Below are 19788 nucleotides of genomic sequence, written 5' to 3'. Positions count from 1 at the left end.
CCCTTAGTTCTACTTCATACAAACATGATCCCAAAGGATGTATAAAAGTCTCTTAAAAAGCATATTTCTCAGCTAAATTGTCTATGTAGAAGTTCAAGACAATATGAAAATATTCTAAACACTTCTGCTGATCTTAAGGAATACATTCTCCAATTTGTAAGAACAAGTGGCAGTTTTTTTTAATCAAAAGTAAAAGGTTTTCATACAAACAGCTATGTTATCAGCTCATATGAAGTATTTTTCTAAATTGTTATATTTGGAAAATACCTGTTTTTGTATATATGACCTTTGTGTGCTGTGTACATAGTACACTGTGCTTTCTGCATAGTACCTTCAAAAAATATTGCCTATGACATTATTTTACTCTCTCAAAAGCAACTGAGGGAATTTGAAGCACAGCAAAAGTAAACAACAATAAAATCTGTTGCTATTACACTTTAAAAACTCAAGGATTTTAAGTGGTGATTTTACAAGTGAGATACTTATTCAGAATCAGATATCATCAATTTTGATGATCAGAGAAAGTTATTTACTTTTAACCATTGTTCTGTAAAAACAAATATTCAGAGACAGACTACAGCATATATATGCTGTTCCAAACAACGTGGTTTGGAGGTAATTCCACATAAAAGTTCACTTGAGAACTACAATTAGAGAGAAAGATAACTTTTACTCTCCAATATGTCACCAAATATGTATGTAACCAATTGGAAGATGGCAATATTGGCCTTGGAGGACAGATTACAAGGGTTAATTCAAGGGAAATTCAGAGACTAGAGAAACAAGGAACCAGTGCCAAAATCCACACTGCTATAGCAAAGAGAACAGGCTCCAGTGGTGACTGGGAGCGCACAGACCAATTTTCATCTGAAAAAGGAAGTACAGTGATATTTATTGTGTACCTACTATGTGTTAGTTTCTTTACAAATTTACCACAATTTTGTAAGGAAGATTTTATTATTCCCATAATGTAGTTAGGAAATTGAGTTGGGGAAAGTGAGGCTCAGAGAGATTTAATGATTTACCCAAGGTCATCAAGATAGTAAGTGGCAGAGCTAGGACGAAAAACAATGCCTTTCTGTATCCTAGTCCATCAAGCTACTTCCACTATACAGTTCAGTTCAGTTGCTCAGTCGTGTCTGACTCTCCGTGACCCCATGAATCACAGCACGCCAGGCCTCCCTGTCCAGCACCAACTCCGGGAGTACACTCAAACTCATGTCCACAGATTCGGTGATACCATCCAGCCATCTCATTCTCTGTCGTCCCCTTCTCCTCCCACCCCCAAACATTCCCAGCATCAGAGTCTTTTCCAATGAGTCAACTCGTCGCATGAGGTGGCCAAAGTATTGGAGTTTCAGGTTTAGCATCAGACCTTCCAATGAACACCCAGGATTGATCTCCTTTGGAATGGACTGGTTGGATCTCCTTGCAGTCCAAGGGACTCTCAAGAGTCTTCTCCAGCACCACAGTTCAAAAGCATCAATTCTTCGGCGATCAGCTTTCTTTACAGTCCAACTCTCACATCCATACATGACCACGGGAAAAACCATTGCCTTGACTAGACGGACCTTGGTTGGCAAAGTAATGTCTCTGCTTTTTAATATACTATCAAGGTTGGTCATAACTTTCCTTCCAAGGAGTAAGCGTCTTTTAATTTCATGGCTGCAATCAGCACCTGCAGTGATTTTGGAGCCCAGAAAAATAAAGTCTGACACTGTTTCCACTGTTTTTCCATTTCCCATGAAGTGATGGGACAGATGCCATGATCTTTGTTTTCTGAATGTTGAGCTTCAAGCCAAACTTTTCACTCTCCTCTTTCACTTTCATCAAGAGGCTTTTTAGTTCCTCTTCAATTTCTGCCATAAGGGTGGTGTCATGTGCACACCTGAGGTTATTGATATTTCTCCTGGCAATCTTGATTACAGCTTGTGCTTCTTCCAGCCGAGCGCTCCTCATGATGTACTCTGCATATAAGTTAAATAAGCAAGTTGACAATATACAGCCTTGACATACTCCTTTTCCTATTTGGAACCAGTCTGTTGTTCCATGTACAGTTCTGACTATTGCTTCCTGACCTGCATACAGATTTCTCAAGAGGCAGGTCAGGTGGTCTGGTATTCCCATCTCTTGAAGAATTTTCCACAGTTCATTGTGATCCACACAGTCAAAGGCTTTGGCATAGTCAATGAAGCAGAAATAGATGCTCTTGTGGAAATCTCTTGCTTTCTCTATGATCCAGCGGATGTTGGCAATTTGATCTCTGGTGCCTCTGCCTTTTCTAAAACCTGCTTGAACATCTGGGAGTTCACGGTTTACATACTGCTGAAGCCTGGCTTGGAGAATTTTGAGCATGACTTTACTAGCGTGTGAGATGAGTGCAATTGTGCGGTAGTTTGAGCATTCTTTGGCATTGCCTTTCTTTGGGATTGGAATGAAGACTGACCTCTTCCAGTCCTGTGGCCACTGCTGAGTTTTCCAAATCTGCTGGCATATTGAGTGCAGCACTTTCACAGCATCATCTTTCAAGACTTGAAACAGCTCAACTGGAATTCCATCACCTCCACTAGCTTTGTTAGTAGTGATGCTTTCTAAGGCCCACTTGACTTCACATTCCAAGATGTCTGGCTCTAGGTCAGTGATCACGTTATCGTGACTATCTTGCTCGTGAAGATCTTTTTTGTACAGTTCTTCTGTGTATTCCTGCCACCTCTTCTTAATATCTTCTGCTTCTGTTAGGTCCATACCATTTCTGTCCTTTATCGAGCCCATCTTTGCATGAAATGTTCCCTTGGAATTTCTAATTTTCTTGAAGAGGTCTCTTGTTTTTCCTATTCTGTTTTTTTCCTCTATTTCTTTGCATTGATCACTGAGGAAGACTTTCTGATCTCTCCTTGCTATTCTTTGGAACTCTGCATTCAGATGCTTATATCTTTCCTTTTCTCCTTTGCTTTTCGCTTCTCTTCTTTTCACAGCTATTTGTAAGGCCTCCTCAGACAGCCATTTTGCTTTTTTGCATTTCTTTTCCATGGGGATGGTCTTGGTCCCTGTCTCCTGTAGAATGTCACAAACCTCCGTCCAGAGATCATCAGGCACTCTATCTATCAGATCTAGTCCCTTAAATCTATTTCTCACTTCTACTGTATAATCATAAGGGATTTGATTTAGGTCATATCTGAATGGTGTAGTGGTTTTCCCTACTTTCTTCCATTTAAGTCTGAATTTGGCAATAAGGAGTTCATGATCTGAGCCACAGTCAGCTCCTGGTCTCTACACATGTACATCACCACTATACAGAGGACCTCCTAAAACACGAAACCAAAACACAAAAAGAAAAAAGAAAACCAGAAACTGTAACTGCTGGGCCAAATATACATGTTGATGTCAAAATTTATATGGCAATTATACTCTTCTGTGCATGCCTCAATTATGCAGATCTGTAGAAGTACTTAAGTATCTAAGAAATTTGTGTGGGGAGTAGCATTTCTCAAAATTGAGATTTACTGCTAGCATCTCCAGCCTAGAGACTTTTGGGGCTCTTACCTATAGAGTCAAAGTAGAAGGGAAGAAATTTCATTAACTGAGTTCTACATTGTTGAGTCTTTATGATACTATATTCTGCTGCTTGCTGAAAGTGTTTTGAGGGGATTAAATCATTGAGTGGGCAGTGGGACCCAAAGTCTTAAAATTTGTGATTTCTAGGCCTCTGACATGAATAATGAAGGTTTGTGGTAGCACCATGATGAGGTTCTGGGTGGATATTGGAATGCTAGTCAGAGAAAAAGGACTATGAAACTTTAGGGTAGAATAGATAACCAAAATATTTAGTGATCACTTTGCATGATGCTAGTCATCATGTTTCTCAGAAATAATGTATCTAGCATGCTCCTTGGGTAAGGAATATGTACCTATGACCATTAGATAAGTTACTTAGTAACCCTGCTTTGACCTGAATTATATACTATCCTTTGTGTATGACAATAATACTATATACCCAACATGGCATACGTTAGTTGTTTTAGAAGGCATTGGTGCATACTCTTGAGATGTGCTGAAGATTGTTGGCTCTTGGTCATGAAGTCATTCTTAATTGATTCTCCTTGTGAGCAATATACATGTAGATATACACATCTATAAATGCATGACCTGGGCTAGGGTATCATCTACTTATAGGAGAGAGTATTTATCTATAACCAAGTTTTCCAAAGTACATTCCAAAAAAAATCGGTTTTATAGGATATTCAGTTCAGTTCAATTCAGTCGCTCAGTCGTGTCCGACTCTTTGCGACCCCACGAATCACAGCATGCCAGGCCTCCTTAGCAGTTTTTCTGGAACTCTCTTGCTTTCTCCATGATCCAACGGATGTTGACAATTTGATCTCTGGTGCCTCTGCCTTTTCTAAAACCTGCATGAACATCTGGAAGTTCACGGTTCACATATTGCTGAAGCCTGGCTTGGAGAATTTTGAGCATAACTTTACTAGGGTGTGAGATGAGTGCAATTGTGCGGTAGTTTGAGCATTCTTTGGCATTGCCTTTCTTTGGTATTGGAATGATGACTGACCTTTTCCAGTCCTGTGGCCACTGCTGAGTTTTCCAAATTTGCTGGCATATTGAGTGCAGCACTTTCACAGCATCGCTTTTCAGGATTTGAAATAGCTCAAATGGAATTTCATCACCTCCACTAGCTTTGTTTGCACTGATGCTCTTTAAGGCCCACGTGAACTCCCAGATGTTCAAGCAGGTTTTAGAAAAGGCAGAGGCACCAGAGATCTAATTGCCAACATCCGCTGGATCATGGAGAAAGCAAGAGAGTTCCAGAAAAACATCTATTTCTGCTTCATTGACTATGCCAAAGCCTTTGACTGTGTCGATCACAATAAACTGTGGAACATTCTGAAAGAGATGGGAATCCCAGACCACCTGACCTGCCTCTTGAGAAACCTGTATGCAGGTCAGGAAGCAACAGTTAGAACTGGACATGGAACAACAGACTGGTTCCAAATAGGAAAAGGTGTACGTCAAGGTTGTATATTGTCACCTTGCTTATTTAAATTATATGCAGAGTACATCATGAGGAACGCTGGGCTGGAAGAAGCACAAGCTGGAATCAAGATTGCTGGGAGATATGTCAATAACCTCAGATATGCAGATGACACTACCCTTATGGCAGAAAGTGAACAGGAACTCAAAAGCCTCTTGATGAAAGTGAAAGAGGAGAGTGAAAAGGTTGGCTTGAAGCTCAACATTCAGAAAACAAAGATCATGGCATCTGGTCCCATCACTTCATGGGAAATAGATGGGGAAACAGTGGAAACAGTGTCAGACTTTATATTTTTGGGCTCCAAAATCACTGCGGATGCTGATTGCAGCCATGAAATTAAAAGACGTTTGCTCCTTGGAAGGAAAGTTATGACCAACCTTGATAGTATATTAAAAAGCAGAGACATTACTTTGCCAACCAAGGTCCGTCTAGTCAAGGCAATGGTTTTTCCCGTGGTCATGTATGGATGTGAGAGTTGGACTGTGAAGAAAGCTGATTGCTGAAGAATCGATGCTTTTGAACTGTGGTGTTGGAGAAGACTCTTGAGAGTCCCTTATACTGCAAGGAGATCCAACCAGTCCATTCTAAAGGAGATCCATCCTAGATGTTCATTGGAGGGACTGATGCTAAAGCTGAAACTGCAGTACTTTGGCCACCTCATGCGACGAGTTGACTCACTGGAAAAGACTCTGATGCTGGGAAAGGTTGGGGGCGGGAGGAGAAGGGGACAACGGAGAATGAGATGGCTGGATGGCATCACCGACTCTGTGGACATGAGTTTGAGTGTACTCCGGGAGTTGGTGATGGACAGGGAGGCCTGGCGTGCTGTAATTCATGGGGTCGCGGAGAGTCGGACACGACTGAGCGACTGCACTGAACTGAACTGAACCTACTTCACATTCCAAGATGTCTGGCTCCAGGTAAGTGATCACGCCATCGTGAAAATCTTGGTCGTGAAGATCTTTTTTGTACAGTTCTTCTGTGTATTCTTGCCACCTCTTCTTAACATCTTTTGCTTCTGTTACGTTCATGCTATATCTGTCCTTCACCGAGCCCATCTTTGCACGAAATGTTCCCTTGATATCTCTAATTTTCTTGAAGAGATCTCTTGTTTTTCCTATTTTGTTGTTTTCCTCTATTTCTTTGCATTCATCACTGAGGAAGGCTTTCTTATCTCTCCTTGCTATTCTTTGGAACTCTGCATTCAGATGCTTATATCTTTCCTTTTCTCCTTTGCTTTTCACTCTCTTCTTTTCACAGTTGTTTGTAAGACCTCCTCAGACAGCCATTTTGCTTTATTGCATTTCTTTTCCATGGGGATGATCTTGGTCCCTGACTCCTGTACAATGTCACAAATCTCTGTCCAGATTTCATCAGGCACCCTATCTATCAGATCTAGTCCCTAAAATCTATTTCTCACTTACACTGTATTATCATAAGGGATTTGATTTAGGTCATATCTGAATGGTCTAGTGGTTTTCCCTACTTTCTTCAATTTAAGTCTGAATTTGGCAATAAGGAGTTCATGATCTGAGCCACAGTCAGCTCCTGGTCTTGTTTTTGCTAACTGTATACAGCTTCTCCATCTTTGGCTGCAAATAATATAATCAATCTGATTTTGGTGTTGACCATCTGGTGATGTCCATGTGTAGAGTCTTCTCTTGTGTTGTTGGAAGAGGGTGTTTGCTATGACCAATGAGTTCTCTTGGCAAAACTCTATTAGCTTTTGCCCTGCTTCATTCCGTGCTCCAAGGCCAAATTTGCCTGTTACTCCAGGTGTTTCTTGACTTCCTTCTTTTGCATTCCAGTCCCTTGTATGCAGGTCAGGAAGCAACAGTTAGAACTGGACATGGAACTACAGACTGGTTCCAAATAGGAAAAGGAGTACATCAAGGTTGTATATTGTCACCCTGCTTATTTAACTTATATGCACTGTACATCATGAGGAACGCTGGGCTGAAAGAAGCACAAGCTGGAATCAAGATTGCCGGGAGAAATATCAATAACCTCAGATATGCAGATGACACCACCCTTATGGCAGAAAGTGAAGAGGAACTCAAAAGCCTCTTGATGAAAGTGAAAGAGGAGAGTGAAAAGGTTGGTTTGAAGCTCAACATTCAGAAAACAAAGATCATGGCATCTGTCCCATCACTTCATGGGAAGTAGATGGAAAAACAGTGGGAAAAGTGTCAGATTTTATATTTTGGGGCTCCAAAATCACTGCAGATGCTGATTGCAGCCATGAAATCAAAAGACGCTTACTCCTTGGAAGGAAAGTTATGACCAACCTTGATAGCATATTAAAAAGCACAGACATTACTTTGCCAACCAAGGTCCGTCTAGTCAAGGCTATGGTTTTTCCCATGGTCATGTATGGATGTGAGAGTTGGACTGTGAAGAAAGCTGATCGCCGAAGAATTGATGCTTTTGAACTGTGGTGTTGGAGAAGACTCTTGAGAGTCCCTTGGACTGCAAGGAGATCCAACCAGTCCATTCTAAAGGAGATCAATCCTGTGTGTTCATGGAAAGGACTGATACTAAAGTTGAAACTGCAATGCTTTGGCCACCTCATGCGAAGAGTTGACTCACTGGAAAAGACTCTGATGCTGGGCGGGATTGGGGGCGGGAGGAGAAGGGGACGACAGAGAATGAGATGGCTGGATGGCATCTCTGACTCGATGGACATGAGTTTGAGTGAACTCCGGGAGTTGGTGCTGGACAGGGAGGCCTGGCGTGCTGTGATTCATGGTGTCACCAATAGTCGGACACGACTGAGCGACTGAACTGAACTGAACTGAACTGATATAAAAACAGGTTTCTGTGTGTGAGATAAAGTTGGGAATCCTAAGTTACTAAGCTCCTCAGCTTATTTTACTGCAATATTTGACAAGGTCTGTGATGTGATAACATGCACTGTAAATATTCCTGATCAAGACTATAATATGCAGGTTTTTCTAACTTATTCAACCATAAAAGTAAATTTTCATGTATCATGTCACAGAACTATTTTTCTCAGAACTCACACCAACAAGCACTGGCCTAGATCAAGGCAACAGGCTTGTATAAGGGAAGGGCTTATGCATGTGGTCTGTACTTGCATGTATCAATCTGAATAGAGGTAACTAACTCTAGGAACGAAAGCTGTAATCCTAGATGTTTAACAAAATTGATGCTATACATTTCTTTCTATCTCACTACCTGGCCTACTATCTCCTTTTATAAAACTTAAGCCCTCACTAATTCTCTTAAAAAACAAACATGCAAATAAAATGGATATGTGAACATGTCTACCCCATGTCATAGCTCTTCAACTGCCTGAAGTTCAAACCTTTTAGCATAGTAACCAAGTATATTTTCAATGTGGTTTCAGCTTGCCTTCCCTATATCCCCAGATCTAGCCATGAAAGTAAAAGTGAAAGTGTTAAGTTACTCAGTCGTGTCCAACTCTTTGTGACCCCATGGGCTATCGTTCACCAGGCTCCTCTGCCCATGGAATTCTCCAGGCAAGAATACTGGAGTGGGTTGTCATCCCCTTCTTCAGAGGATCTTCCCAACCCAGGAATTGAACCCAGGTCTCCCACATTGCAGTCAGATTCTTTTCTATCTCAGCCACCAGGGAAGCCCAGATCTGGCTATATTAAACTATTAATACTTGTGGTATTCCTCAAAACCTCGATGCTTATTTAAAATCTTTCTCTGCATTTATTCAAACTGTGTACTTTGCTTTGAATGTCCTTTTCCTCTACCTCACTCAACTCTTTCCCAGTCATTTCCTATTTATTCTTAAAAGTTAAGCTGTATTAGTTATCACTGCCTGTCTCCAATTATTTAACTTTTTGAGGGCAGGGATTGTATCTTATTCATCTATATTCCTCCAAAATGCCTACTACAGAAACTGGCACATAGCTGGCACTCAAGGAATATTTGTTAAATGGATAACTAGATGAATGGAATGATGGAAATATGAAAGGCCTAGCTAGTTGGCTAGTTGGAAGGATGAATGGATAGACGGATGAATAAATGTGAAACTTGCCTCCTGAAGAATCAGGCTATGAGTGGTATTTCAGCACTGGGATCACTCTATTACATCCAAGGCATGTGATCCAGAAGTAGCAGTGGTGGGCTGCCCATGAGCATGGGGAATGATGAAAGAGCTTATATCAAGGCTCTTGTCAACACTGACAAATGATAAGGATGTTTGTAGTGCTCATGGCAACATCAGACCAGGATATCCTCTCAACTAGATAATCATGGAGGTTGTTAAAACCTGCAGATCTGTTAATAATTTTGAGTCTCAGGTGTGGAGTTTAGTCCCCTAGAAGGAACGAGACTTCTCAAATATGTTAGAGTAACCCCTGAAGAAAATGCTGCACGCTTGCAATTCCCACAAGCCCTGGGGCTTCATGTTTCTTCTCCACACCTGGGATTTGGCTGTTAACCTGAAATTCCTAAAAGGCCTACCATGTTCCATGGTTCAGGATAGGAGGGCATAAGCAGGGGCCAATGTCATTTATTAAAAGTTGAGGATTCAAGAGTTGCTTAACACAGAAATAAATAATGTTTTGGGAGGAACAGGAAAGCAAATGAGAAAGAAAAAAGGGTCAAGGAAGAATATGGTAGGTAAAGGTAATTCTTTCTTTCTCATTCCATTTTGAAAACTGGGAGTATATCATTGAGAAGTACAGAGAAAAATGAGGTGACTCTATTTACTTAAATTATGAACTGTGAACAAAACAGCAGTTAATTCATCAGAGAGAAAGTGCATTTTAAAAAAATTCTAAATGAAAAGTAGGCAAGAAGGTTAGGTTATTGAAGCAATTAGAGACATGTGGTTTTTCCAAAGCAGGCAGAAACAAATCATGTTCAGAGAAAAGCCTATCCCTGTTGTAGATGGGCAGTTGACAGCCTGGAGGTAGTCTTTAAGGAAACCATGCTGAGAATCCAACCACCTCCAGGATCCTTTCAGAAACAGTAATAATAGCTAAAACAATAAGAATCAACAGGTATCGAGGCCTGAAAGCAAAAACAAAAGGGTATGTGTTTTAAGTATCTCTGAGCTGAGGAGATTCCATTACCAAACACTACAGAGAAAGCTAAATTAGAGACCTTGTGGCATCAAGATCAAGCAGCCATCGGTTGCAGAGTGCCAGGTTCTCTAAGATACAAAGACAGCCCTTCTGTCCTCCACTCCATCAATAACCTATCCATACAGTCTAGACACATGATATATCTTACTTAGGTGTGACTAGAGGTAGCTAAAGTCACTATGCGAGTCAAAGTACACAAGTCTAGACTAATCTATTTTTCTTGGACAGTGAATAGACAATCCAAAAAAGGACTGTCACATTTACAATTATTTCTCTGTGAGCTTAGACACAGAATCACAAAATGGTAGTTCCTAAAAGGTCCTTGGTGAAGCTCATTACCTTATTTTTATGATGAGAAAAATGAGCCTCAGAGAGGAGAAAGGACTTACCCCAAACCACATTCTTAGTTGCCATTTTGGAAGATATTATATAATTTTGAATTGAGCAATAGGAAAAATAAAACAAAATTATATAAATCCTCCTTCAAGGTGATCAAAATGTTGATGCTAAACCCACATCTTATGAAAAAGGAAGTCTATTATTAGTATAATCAAAAGGATCACTGTACTGATGTTTGCTTTCTTTTTTCCATTATTTGAGTAAAGTTGTAGTATACACTGAAATTGCAAGATAAAAATAAACATGGGAGGGGTTTGCAGCAGGGAAGCAGGGAATATGAAGATAAGTTCAGCAAAATGGAAAGGTTTGTTCCCTAAACAATAGTATCTAAGAGGGTAAATACTTCATTGACATGGTACTTGAATATACTGTATGAGTCCCTTAATTACTAGAATTGGCTTTCAAGCAAGATCTTGATAATACTTTTGTTTTGAGATGATTTCTGGTAATGTTCTATCTGTTGGAGTTATTACATATTATAGGGCATGCCAAGTAACTCAGGGTTAAAGCCAACTGGGAAGTGCTGTGAACAGCTTTACCAGCTAAATTACCACTGACCTTACTATCATAAGTGCTTACATTTGTCTAGCACTTTGTCATTTTCTAAGGATGTTCACATTCATCATGTCATCATATCCCCATTACAGCTCCAAGAGAATGGTATATCTGAATTACAGATGAAGAAATTGAAGCTTAGAGGGGGAACAGTGAATAATAGTGCTGGGCCTTTAACCTAGGTCTGCCTGACTCCCAATCCAAGATCCTTTACAAAACATCAAGAATCCTTGTATCTTGTGGATATTTCTTGAAGTTTGCCTGCCTGAATCTCTATTGCTACCATGGTTCCTCGTACATAGGAGACATTCAGTAAATGTAAAAAGGGAACTGACCAGAGCCAGCCACAGCAATTCTCAGCTTCTTTTCATTATGTTGACCAAGCTCATTCAAATTTGAATACCTTAATAAATCAATTTGAAAACTTACTTTACCACTATCTTCAAAAAAATTATAGATTTATGTTAGACTGCTATATGGACTAGTGAAATTGCCTGTCATATACATACTTCTTTTCACAAGGGATTCACTGTAATCATGTTACAGATGCTTTACAGTGGACAATATTAGCTGACACATGAAACTAATTTTAGAATTTGGGCCCAAATGTTATGAAGACTTTTATTATCATTAAACTTTACCTGTGTTAAAGCAGGTTTGGAATTCGTATCAGCAAATGGAAAACTAAGGGATTCTCTATCTGGAAGCCCCCATCTCTTATACATAATTCAGAGATGGCTAAATAATTGAGAGTTGAATGTATCAGAATCCTCACCCTGCGGTGATCCCACCACCATGAATGTTGTGACAACATTCATATGGAGAATATTTCATCTTGACAATTCCTTTGTCAACTTTCCTGCTGTCCTTCTGCATTTTCCCTCTACCCCCAGCCCTGTTTTTTCCTCCTCACTGTAGACCACAATTGTAGGATTTCTCTGTAGTAAGCCAAGCAAAGAAGAATAAAGTTTATTTTTCTCAAATATTTGAATCTCATTTGATGTGGTTGCCTGGAAAACCACTTGTAGAGCATCTGCATGCTATGTCTAGGAGTACTAGACACTAGTTGAAAGGCTGTCTCAAACTGAGCCTGTGTAAATTCATTTTTAATACTTTTGTCTGTTTAAAGAATATTACTATCCTTCAAGGAGGCAAGGATACAGCTACCCACATGAAGACCCACACATGGTTAGAAAACTACCATGCTGATTTCTGTAAATATGCACATAGGCAGACAAGGTATTGAGCACCTTGCAGAAAGCCAATGATAAACAAGTACTCTTAAATCAGTCTTGAGAAGGGGAGGGGAGAGGGCAGAATTATAAGCACTTGGATTTTCCAGGATGATAATAAGTAATCAGGTATGAGGCCACAGTTTCAGGTGCTCAGAAACAGGCTTGTCTTTCTTCAAATTTCCAAATCAAAGTAAACTAATAAGCTTGCTTTTCTCATGAAAGGTGCATCTTTTGGGAAGTGGCAAGTGGTAGGAAGGAACTTGGCAGTGAGCAGATACAAACATGAAGAAATAGGAATTTGAAGGGGGAAAATGTGTCAGTCAAATCTTTCTGTAATGGTGACAACAATCATGGTAGACATAGACTAGAGGACAGAGAGCATTTTGATGGGGGATTACCCTTGAAAGAGCTGTATCTTCATTCTGTCAAACTACTCTGTTACTAAAAAAAAAATGCTTTTGGAAATTGTCAATAGATTTGCAAAGAAAGGGAAATGATTAAAAGGCCTGCTCATCCCTGGGAGATGTGGGATAGGAAATTGGCTCAGCTTGGCAGCCTAGTCATAGATTCCAAAGAAAAGCAGCTTTTCATTCCAGGTGGCCAGTGCCACAACACAGGCAGCAGTTAACCGAGGAATATTCCTGGGTGTTCAGGGCCAGCCTGTGCCTGGGTCATCCTGCACCTGTGACTGTTCTGAATTCCTTAGCTCTCTCATCCTAGCCATCATTTAACAACATAAGGTCAGTACCATTATGACCCCTGGGAAGCCCTTCAAGTGACGTCCATACTCACTCATCCTCTGATGGGTCCTGATCCCTGCTTCATACCTCCTGCTCTTATGATGAGCCCCACAGTGTGGTGTAGCATGTTTAAGGATAAAGAAAAGCACCAGCTGACTGATGGCTATGTTGGATGTGAAGGTGTCAGCCTGTTTTTAGAGCATGGCTGGCCTCCTTCGAAGCATCAAAGAGAAAATCTGATTTAAAGAGATAATAAGAGAATAAGGGAGGGAAAGGAAGAAAGAAAAAGAAGAAGAAAAGTATCATACCTCCCAGAGTCATCCCTGCTTCATAGCATTTCCGGAGACGACAAGATGGACAATTTTTTCTTCGGAATTTATCAATGGTGCAATCATTTCTGCTGGCACAAAGGTACTTCTGTTTTCCTGGGAGAACAAATATAAGAGTAGACAGCCCTGTTAATGTGTTGCTAGAGCCTCTCTGGAAAGTATTTCTAGAAAGAAAAGGTGTGAAGACATACCCTGCCCAATGAGAGAGGTGGATAGGGAATGGTCCCATACAATTTGATCACAAAACTCTATTAAACAAGGATGATTTAATTCAATTCTGTATTGTTTGATTTTCATAGGTGTTTTTCAAAGGGATGGACAGTTCGGGTTCTGCTAATACCTCCTTTATTAAGATGACACAACATGGGTGTTTTTCATAATAAAAGTAAAGATAATCCTTCTATAAAAGAGAACTCCATGTGATTTTTAATTGCTATGTGAGACAGCAAAAGAGACACAGATATAAAGAACAGATCTGGGGGTTCTGTGGGAGAAGGTGAGGGTGAGATTATTTCAGAGAATAGCATTGAAACATATATATTACCATATGTGAAATAGATGACCAGTCCATGTTCAATGCATGAAACAAGGCACTCAAAGCCAGTTCACTGGGACAACCCAGAGGGATGGAATGAGGAGGGAGGTAGGAGGGGGGTTCGGGACAGGGGGACAGATGTACACTCATAACTGATTCATGTCAATGTATGGCAAAAACAACCACAATATTGTAAAGTAATTAGCCTCCAGTTATAATAAAAAACTAATTTTTAAAAAAGTTAATGATCATACCACCAAGCTTTCAGGGTATAAAAATCAAAGAGATAAAGCCTATTCTTTGTAAACACAGCAAATGAAAAGAAGTCTTCTGAAGATAGAAGAAGAAAAACAGTCACTGTCATGTACATGTGAAGTTGTGAAAGATACACAGAAATGTATACACACAAACACACTACACACATTCTCACACTCAGAAATCCTTAGGATCATAGCTGTTCAAAGAAAAACATGGGAGTTCCACTCAAAAACACATACTTCATTCTTTGTTCCTCACAAAGGCCTGGCACACAGTAGGTCTTTAATAAACACTGACTGAATGTATACTGAAATTGAACGGAGAGATCTAGAGGCACATAGAGTTATCAGCAGAAATAGATAGTAATACCTGCTACTCTAAAACATACAGAACTTATGCTTTTTGTCTTGCCCCCAGCCTGAGATTTTTCTTCCACTCATCCCACCCCTTTCTTTCTCCAAGTCCTTGTTTTTTTTTTTTTTTCTCATTTGCTGCCATGCTTTACTTTATCGAACAGATCGAGATTCTAAGGAGGCTTCTTTAGGCAGGGGAAGAATGCTTGTTGTAGGGAAAAGAAAGAAAAATTGAAGAAAAAATGCTATTTGATATTAGGGTTCAGTTCAGTTCAGTCACTCAGTCGTGTCCGACTCTTTGCAACCCCATGAATCACAGCACACCAGGCCTCCCTGTCCATCACCAACTCCCGGAGTTCACTCAAACTCATGTCCGTCAAGTCGGTGATGCCATCCAGCCATCTCATTCTCTGTTGTCCCCTTCTCTTCCTGACCTCAATCCCTCCCAGCATCAGAGTCATTTCCAGTGAGTCAACTCTTCGCATGAGGTGGCCAAAGTACTGGAGTTTCAGCTTTAGCATCAGTCCTTCCCATGAACACCCAGGACTGATCTCCTTTAGAATGGACTGGTTGGGGAACCCACAAATTTAGCTACAGCTCAGCTTTCCTCTCTCTTCACTCAGCCTAAAATGTACATAACTGTCACAGAAAACTCATCTATTGCAGTAGGTTACTTTATGTTGGAGATTCAGCATAACCAGATTACAAAATTTCCTTTTCCTCCCTCCCTCTCTTTTTCTCTTCCCTTTTGTCAAAAGACTCCAAAATGCTGGGCTTGAAGGAACTGTTAAAGTTCACCTCAATACACTTTCATTTCAAGGATGAGTTCTGGGGAGGTGACTTGACTGAAGAACACTGAATTAGAGACACCAGAAGGATGAAAAACTACCATTTAATAGGCATTTACTATGAACAAGGCTATGTGAGGGGATTTACATGTGCTATTTAAATAAATCACCTCAGTAATGCTTTGAGGTAGGTACTATCATCACTTTCATTCAGCAATGACAAAATTAAGGCCTCTAGGTCAATAATCTTTTTATCATACTGCAAGATTTTATTTGTATAAACAGAACACATAATTTACAAAGTTTATTTGTGCTTCAAACTGAGGATGGTAATATGTGTACAGAAAGGATGGTGCTATGATAACTGCCATACAGCTTTTGGGTGCCAACTCCTAGAAGGCAGGCCCTGTACCAATTCCAGTGGGTTCATTTCTAGTGCTGTGAACGTTCTAGACCTGGGACACCCTCACAGAATCAGTGTTCCTGCAATCCTGAAGACATCTCAGAGATATTACAGGTGTGGTTCCAGACTACTGTAATAAAGCAAATATGCTATTAAACGGAATCACATGAATTTTCAGTTTCTCAGTGCGTGTAAAGGTTACATTTACAATCTACTATATGATACAGCTTCCCTGGTGACTCACATGGTAAAGAATCTGCCTGTAATGTGGGAGACCTGGGTTCAGGTTCTGGGTTGGAAAGATCACCTGCAGGAGGGCATGGCAACCCACTCCAGTATTCTTGCCTGGAGAATCCCCATGGATAGAGGAGCCTGATGGGCTGCACTCCATGGGGTCACAAAATTTGGACACAACTGAGCAACTAAGCACAAGGCACATATGATACATATTTATTTATATACTACATAACATATAACATAAAGTAATAATAAAATATATAAATTATAATAATAGGAAATAAAAGTCCATCGCATTTGATTAGCTTGCAAAAGTTAATAACAATCTTGTACAAATTAAGTATAACAGGGATTACAACATACCTCATTGTACAGCTGAAGAAAATGATGCTTATTAAAATGAAATTGATCAGCCTGGCACCACACCATTTATTTGTTCCATATCAGAGTGCATAAGGCTATGAATCTCACATATTGGAAATAACTAAGCATTGGACACACCATCTCTACTCCATACAAAGCTTGAATCCCCTCTATAGCATCCCTGCCCCATTTTTCCTTAAACTTTAGCCCACTTCATTTCTGGACTCTATTATAGGGCTCTTACTTCCAGGAAACTCTGTATCTGTCTCTTTGTAGCTCTGACTCCCAAACCCTTTATTGAGGTATGTAGATAAAGACTGGGATTAAATGGAAAGATGTACAGTGTTCCTGGATGGGAAGATGCAATACTGAAAGGATGCCAGCTTTTCTCCCAGTCAAATCTACAAATTTAAACAAACTTGAACAAAATTTTGACAAAATAACCCTAAAGTTTATCTAAAGGGATAAAATGTGTGATATTGCCAAGATATTATTTGAAGAAAAAGAGTAATGAGACTTTTCGTACCAGACATTTTAAGTATTATAACTCCATAATGGTTACAACAGTTTGGTATTAATTCCAGCATAGATTGATCAGACCAGAGAAGTCAGAAACAGACTGCATATGCAATACATCATTATAAATCAGCAAAGAAAGGATGATTTATTCATTAAATGGTGTCAGAAAAACTGGTTACTCATTTGGAAAAGATATTAAAAGTTAAATTACTAGTTGGAACCAAAATAAATTCCAAATGGATTAAATATGTCAATAGAAAAACAAAAAAAGGAATTATTGAAATATTGTTAGATGTTGAAATAATGTAGATGAACATTTTCTTTTTAATTTTTGAAAATCCAAAGGGAATTTTTAGAACATGACAAACAAAGGAAACTGTAAGCAAGGTGAAAAGACAGCCTTCAGAATGGGAGAAAATAATAGCCAATGAAACAACAGACAAAGAATTAATCTCTAAAATGTACAAGCAGCTCCTGCAGCTCAATTCCAGAAAAATAAATGACCCAATCAAAAAATGGGCCAAAGAACTAAACAGACATTTCTCCAAAGAAGACATACAGATGGCTACAAACACATGAAAAAATGCTCAACATCCCTCATAATCAGAAAAATGCAAATCAAAACCACAATGAGATACCATTACACATCAGTCAGAATGGCTGCTATCCAAAAGTCTACATGCAATAAATGCTGGAGAGGGTGTGGAGAAAAGGAAACCCTCTTACACTGTTGGTGGGAATGCAAACTAGTACAGCCACTATAGAGGACAGCGTGGAGATTCCTTAAACTACTGGAAATAGAACTGCCATATGATCCAGCAATCGCACTCCTGGGAATACACATCAAGGAAACCAGAATTGAAAGAGACACATGTACCCCAATGTTCATTGCAGCACTGTTTATAATAGTGAGGACATGGAAGCAACCTAGATGTCCATCTGCAGATGAATGGATAAGAAAGCTTTGGTACATATACACAATGGAGTATTACTCAGCCATTAAAAAGAATGCATTTGAATCAGTTCTAATGAGTTGGATGAAATTGGAGCCTATTACACAGAGTGAAGTAAGCCAGAAAGAAAAACACCAATACAGTATACTAACACATATATATGGAATTTAGAAAGATGGTAACCTTAACCCTGTATACGAGACAGCAAAAGAGACACAGGTGTACAACAATCTTTGGAACTCTGTGGGAGAGGGTGAGGGTGGGGTGATTTGGGAGAATGGCATTGAAACATGTGTATTATCATATGTGAAATGAATCACCAGTCCAGATTTGACGCATGATACAGGATGCTCGGGGCTGGTGCACAGGGATGACCCAGAGGGAGGATAAGGAGAGGAGGGAGGTGGGAGGGGTGTTCAAGAAGGGGAACACATGTACACCCGGGGCAGATTCATGTCAATGTATGGCAAAACCAACCAATATAATATTGCAAAGTAATTAGCCTTCAATAAAAAAATAATAAAATTAAAAGAAAAAAAGAATATGTGAGTGAAAATTCTGATAGACTTGAAAACATTTAAGTTTTCTTACATGAAACAAACATAATAATATAATCTGAAGACAATCACAAACTAAAAAATACATATTGGTATCAAGTAAGTAAAAGCAGTAGTTAATTTCCTTGATTTATAAAGATGAGTAGTATGATAGAAATATGGGCAACAGACATAAACAGGCAAATAAAAGAAGAAACACAGAAGATCAATAAGCATATGAAAATTTCACAATTTCAATTTTATTAGTAATTATAGAAATATGAAATAAGACATCATTTTCACAAGGAAGATTGGTGAACATTTACTACTAATTAATGGTTAAAAGGTAATGTTAGTGGGTGTGTAAACTTTTTAGAGTGCAATTTTGCCATATATCTGAAAAGTTAAATTCACACAAAGTTCAATCACTAATTCCACTTTTGGAAATTTTTTCAAGAAAATAGCAAGGTTAAGCACCAAAATGTAGTTCCATTTATCATTATATAAAAAGGGAAAACAGTCAGCTCTCAATATTCATGTTTCACATCCATAGTGCATTTATTCTGCAATGTATTTTCATTATTTGTTTTTCAAGGTTTTTTTCTTTATTATTGCTCTACAGTTGACATATTGGCGCGTGCATGCTCAGTTGTGTTCGACTCTTTGAGACCCCAAGGACTGTATGGAGCCTGCCAGGCTCCTCTGTCCAAGGAATTTTTCCAGGCAAGAATATGGAGCAGGTTGCCATTTCCTTCTCCAGGGGATCTTCCTGACCCAGGGATTGAACCCACATCTCTTGTGTCTCCTGCATTGGCAGGCAGGTTCTTTACCAGCTGGACCACTGGGGAAACCCCACAGTTGACATACAGAATTATATTAGTTTCAGTTTTATGACATAGTGATCCAACATTTATACAGTTTAGGACTTAATCACCATGATAAGTCTAGTAACCATCTGTCATCATACAAAATTATTATAATATTATTGATGATATTCCCTATGCTGTACATCACAGCCCTGTGACCTATTTATTTTATAATTGGAAGTCTCTACCTCTTAATTCTCTTCACCTATTTCTCCTAACCTCTCACTCTCCTCCCCTCTGGTGACCACCAGTTTGCTCTTGGTACTGTTTTGTTTCATTTATTTCTCAGAATCTAGATACAAGTGAAATCATATGTTATTTACCTTTCTCTGTCCACTTTTTTCACTTAGCATAATGCCTTCCAAGATCATCTATGTTGTCGCAAGTGGTAAGATTTCATTTTTCCTCATGGCTAAGTATATATACAGTTTATCTTCTTTATCCATTCTTCTATTGATGGATACATAGGTTGCTTCCATATCTTGACTACTATAAATGATGCTGCAATGAACACAGGGATACATATATCTTTTTGAATTAGTGTTTTCTTTTCCTTTGGATAAATGCCCAGAAGTGAAACTGCTGGAT

General features: G+C 39.3%; 1 protein-coding gene across 2 annotated transcripts in view; it reads right to left on the bottom strand.

The window, feature by feature from the left end:
- Positions 1–19788, bottom strand: part of AR (androgen receptor) — a 227816-nt gene that overhangs the window by 35102 nt on the left and 172926 nt on the right. Inside the window, exons 3-4 of one of the 2 annotated variants that reach the window (XM_088833922.1) lie at positions 13369–13485; positions 5272–10025 (exon numbers count right to left, since the gene is read on the bottom strand). In XM_088833922.1, the coding sequence (XP_088690048.1) occupies positions 9964–10025; positions 13369–13485 (179 nt within the window). In that variant the 3' untranslated portion in view covers positions 5272–9963. Of the gene's footprint in view, positions 1–5271; positions 10026–13368; positions 13486–19788 lie in introns of those variants that run through there. The other variant, XM_055393621.2, reaches the window with a different exon arrangement.

The sequence above is a fragment of the Moschus berezovskii genome, chromosome X, assembly GCF_049115385.1.
Source record: "Moschus berezovskii isolate FMDL1 chromosome X, NW_MosBer_1.0, whole genome shotgun sequence".
In the NCBI taxonomy this organism is placed as follows: Eukaryota; Metazoa; Chordata; class Mammalia; order Artiodactyla; family Moschidae; genus Moschus; species Moschus berezovskii.
Note: the sequence above shows the minus strand (reverse complement) of the source record. Positions and strands in the feature narration are given on the sequence as shown.